Raw genomic sequence first — 3772 nt, 5'->3', positions numbered from 1 at the left:
GTGGAAAGTTGGAGTTGCTAGTACCATTAAAGCTACCAATTAAATTTTTTACCAAAAACTTAATCTAAATTGGGGTCGTTTGCTTCTTTTGTTAATTTTTTTTTGTTTCTTTGAAATTATTTGTTGTAATAATATTTGAATAATATGACATTAAGATATTATGTTATTTTTATTTGTTTTTTACATCAGAAAGTTCGTTTGTATATTTCTTAATTGTTTTTAGTTCTATTTCTTGATAACCCATTCCTTTATTCAATTTAATATAAAAATATTTATTTGAATACTATTTCATGTAAATGTTTGTTTAAGGTTTCAAAAATAAATCATATAGTTTTAAATTGTAAAAACAAGTTAGAGGACAACTCTCAATCTTAATTTGTAACTAGAAGGAAGAAGATTCTATTGATAGAATAACCAATGTAAAAATAGAATACATTTTTAAAAGTATATCTTTTTATTGGTTTTTTGATGACGTTTTTCTCCACTTCTCTTAAAAATTAACAAAATGATTTGAAATGGAATAAATATAAACAACCAACTAACTTGTTTTGAGTTGAATAGTTATTTCTGAAATTTGATAAATAAAGGTAAAATTTTATCAAGTCAAATTTGAGAAGAATAGAATAATGGTATCAGAATATAAAATAGAACTAAAAGTATTTCTATGAGATCTTCAACTACAAAAAGAGTAAGACATGAGTGTGAAAGTCTCTGATTCTGAAAGACTTGCAAAGAAATATATAGAAACAAGAAATTATCTTGTTCATCAACAAGCTGTTTTAATAGGTTTATTAAATAGATATTATGATATAAATTTAAAAAAATCAAGAAAGGTTTCTGGAAAAGCAGAAGGATTAATAAGAATTCTTTCAATAGAAGAACATGGTGATATTATTGATACAAGAGAACTTGTTGAAAGTTTTTGCAGAAGAAAAATGGAAGCAGATATAATGAATGGGATAAGTTATAAAACTGCTTATAGAAGATTCACAAATAATAAAATATCTGAAGCACATCACTTCTTAATGGATACACTCCAATTACAAGGATATGAATATGAAAGTTTTTATTCTTCTGGGAAGAATAATAGTAATCGAACTGAAACATTCACAAAAATATTTTGTGATAATGAACTTTTATTTGATAAAGACCAAATTGAGGCATGTGGTAATGAAATTAACTTATGGCTCAATAACCAATTAAAATCTTATAAATCTCTTAAGTTACAAAAGGATGACAAATGTTTACAATGTATTCTTTCATTATTTTAAACTGTAAACTACAACAGATTATTGTGCAATAAATTGAGCAATCTTTATTACTTTTAGTTTTCTATTTTTAAAATCAAATAACAATAATAATAATAATAATGATATATAAAACACAATAACAAAAAATTAAAAAAAAATTTTAACAAAAACTCAAAAACAAACAAAAAAAGAATGAATAATTTTTCAGTTATCATGACGTTGAAATAAATATAGAAAAAATAATAATAAAATATAATAAAACAAAGTTTTAATTAAAAATAGTTAAAATAGAAAATTCTTTCTCTGAGAATATTAATAAAAATAAATGAATGAGAAAAAGATGTCGTATTAGAAATTTCTTTTTCCACTGGTATTTGAAGAACTTTCAAAGAACTAATTACATTCATGTTTAATATTCTTTTACTTGTAGTTGCTGCATCAGCTATTGACTTTAAGAGTTGGGCTGCTAAAAACAATAAACACTTCACTGCTGTTGAAGCACTCAGAAGAAGAGCTATCTTCAATATGAATGCTAAATTTGTTGCTAAATTCAATAAAGAACATTCATTTGAATTAACTGTTGAAGGACCATTTGCTGCTATGACAAATCAAGAATATAATAACTTATTGAAAGCACAAGAAACTGAAGTAGCTGCTGACTCAGTTTATGATAATACTATTATTGGTGATTCTTCAAAAGATTGGAGAGCTGAAGGTAAAGTTACTCCAGTTAGAGATCAAGGAGGTTGTGGATCATGTTATTCATTCTCATCACTTGCTGTTCTTGAATCAAGATTATTAATCGCTGGAAGCAAATACAATCAAAATAACCTTGATCTTTCTGAACAACAAATTGTTGATTGTAGCACTGCTAATAATGGATGTAATGGAGGATCTCTTGCTGCTACTTACCTTTATGTTAAAAATAATGGTGTTACTGATGAAGCTTCATATCCATACACTGCTACTAAAGGAACTTGTAAAGCTTTCACTCCAAAAGTTAAAACTACTGGTTTAACTCATGTTACTCCAACTGAAGAAGCTTTAACTTCTGCTCTTGGAGAAGGACCAGTTGCTGTTTGTATTGATGCTGGTAAAGCTTCATTCCAATTATATAAATCTGGAGTTTATGATGAACCAAAATGCAGCAAAACTGTTAATCATGGTGTTGCCGCTGTTGGATATGGTACTCAAAATGGTCAAGATTATTATATTGTTAAGAACTCATGGGGATCTTCATGGGGAGATAAAGGTTATATTTTAATGTCAAGAAATAAGAACAATCAATGTGCTATTGCCTCAGTTGCTTATTTCCCAACTGGTGCTCATGATGCTAATTAAGAATAATCGATTCATCCTTTTTATTTTTTCAATTATCTTTTATTTAAAATAATAATATTTTTCTTATTTTAATTATTGCTATCAATAAAGAAATTAATATTGGTAAAAAATGGAAGAAGTATTATTGATTGAATAAAATTTATAATTACTTATTATAATAAATATAATTAATATGTATCTTGTCATTCATTATTCTAATTTATACTATCTATATTTATTAATTCAACTCCACATTTAATATGAAGAAAAATTATTGGAAGAAATAAATATTTTTCTAAGATTGATGTCGTTGATATGACACTTTGATTTAGTACAAGAGAAAAGTGACAATTATTATATTTTTCATCTTTATTATTTCTTTTATAGCAACGTATCTCTTACAATAAATGATATCAAAACTAATTGTTATTTTATAGTTAGTTGATGTCTGTGCTTTTATTGTTGAACCTTTATTTTTATTCTTTTCTGTAGAAAACAAATATTTATTTTATTTTAATCATTTACACTAATTACTTTTTGGTCTAAAGAAGTATTTCCGTTCATAGTGAGTTATTGAACAATACATTATATTTTCAAAACAAAAGAAATAGGGTTCTTTCTAGTTCACACCATTATAGATATAGTCTGAACAACTACCATTAAGAAAACAATAACCAATATTCAATATAAAATGAAAGATAAGACGTTATTATTAGAATCAAACAATTCTTGATTTTTAACGAGATAAGAAACAATGAAATATAATTATTAAATGAAAAATCAATGAAAAAACAATATAAATTTCTTTTTTAATTTTTCTAAAAAACATAAAATCAAAAACTCTCAAAACATGAACTTTTCAAATCTATTGAAAATTTTCAGAAAAGATTGATCTAACGAAACATTTCAAGTTTCTGAAAAAAAATGTCTTATTGAGAACCAACAATTTCATCATCGACATCATCACCAACACCCTCGAAATCATCATCTTCTTCATCATATTGGAATCCATTAGAGTCATCTTCTGAGTCTTCAGGAGTAGAATCATGTTTAACAAAGAACTCTGATGTTTCTTTATCTCTTGTATTAATGATGTCGTTGACGTAATGAACAAAGTCATTATTTCCTAATTTGATAAGTAATAAAATAATTTAACCACACAAAGAAAACAAACCCATAACCAATTCATAAACAGGTGATGT

General features: G+C 25.5%; 3 protein-coding genes across 3 annotated transcripts; 2 read left to right on the top strand and 1 right to left on the bottom strand.

Annotated features, from left to right (window-relative positions):
* Positions 1-695: 695 nt before the first annotated feature.
* On the top strand, positions 696-1271 carry ENU1_143550 (hypothetical protein; the record flags this gene model as incomplete). The annotated part of the gene is made up of 1 exon (XM_008860401.1): positions 696-1271. The coding sequence occupies one exon, from the start codon at positions 696-698 to the stop codon at positions 1269-1271; it is 576 nt and encodes a 191-aa protein (XP_008858623.1).
* Positions 1272-1655: 384 nt separating this feature from the next.
* Positions 1656-2591, top strand: ENU1_143540 (cysteine proteinase, putative; the record flags this gene model as incomplete). The annotated part of the gene is made up of 1 exon (XM_008860400.1): positions 1656-2591. One exon carries the CDS (start codon positions 1656-1658, stop codon positions 2589-2591), a length of 936 nt encoding a protein of 311 aa, XP_008858622.1.
* A 908-nt stretch (positions 2592-3499) lies between these two features.
* On the bottom strand, positions 3500-3748 carry ENU1_143530 (hypothetical protein; the record flags this gene model as incomplete). The annotated part of the gene is made up of 2 exons (XM_008860399.1): positions 3500-3696; positions 3745-3748. The coding sequence occupies 2 exons, from the start codon at positions 3746-3748 to the stop codon at positions 3500-3502; spliced, it is 201 nt and encodes a 66-aa protein (XP_008858621.1).
* Positions 3749-3772: the final 24 nt, after the last annotated feature.

This window comes from Entamoeba nuttalli (assembly GCF_000257125.1).
Source record: "Entamoeba nuttalli P19 unplaced genomic scaffold asmbl_5949, whole genome shotgun sequence".
Classification (NCBI taxonomy): domain Eukaryota; phylum Evosea; order Mastigamoebida; family Endamoebidae; genus Entamoeba; species Entamoeba nuttalli.
The sequence above is the reverse complement of the archived record's forward strand: the minus strand, read 5'-3'. Positions and strand labels throughout refer to the sequence as shown.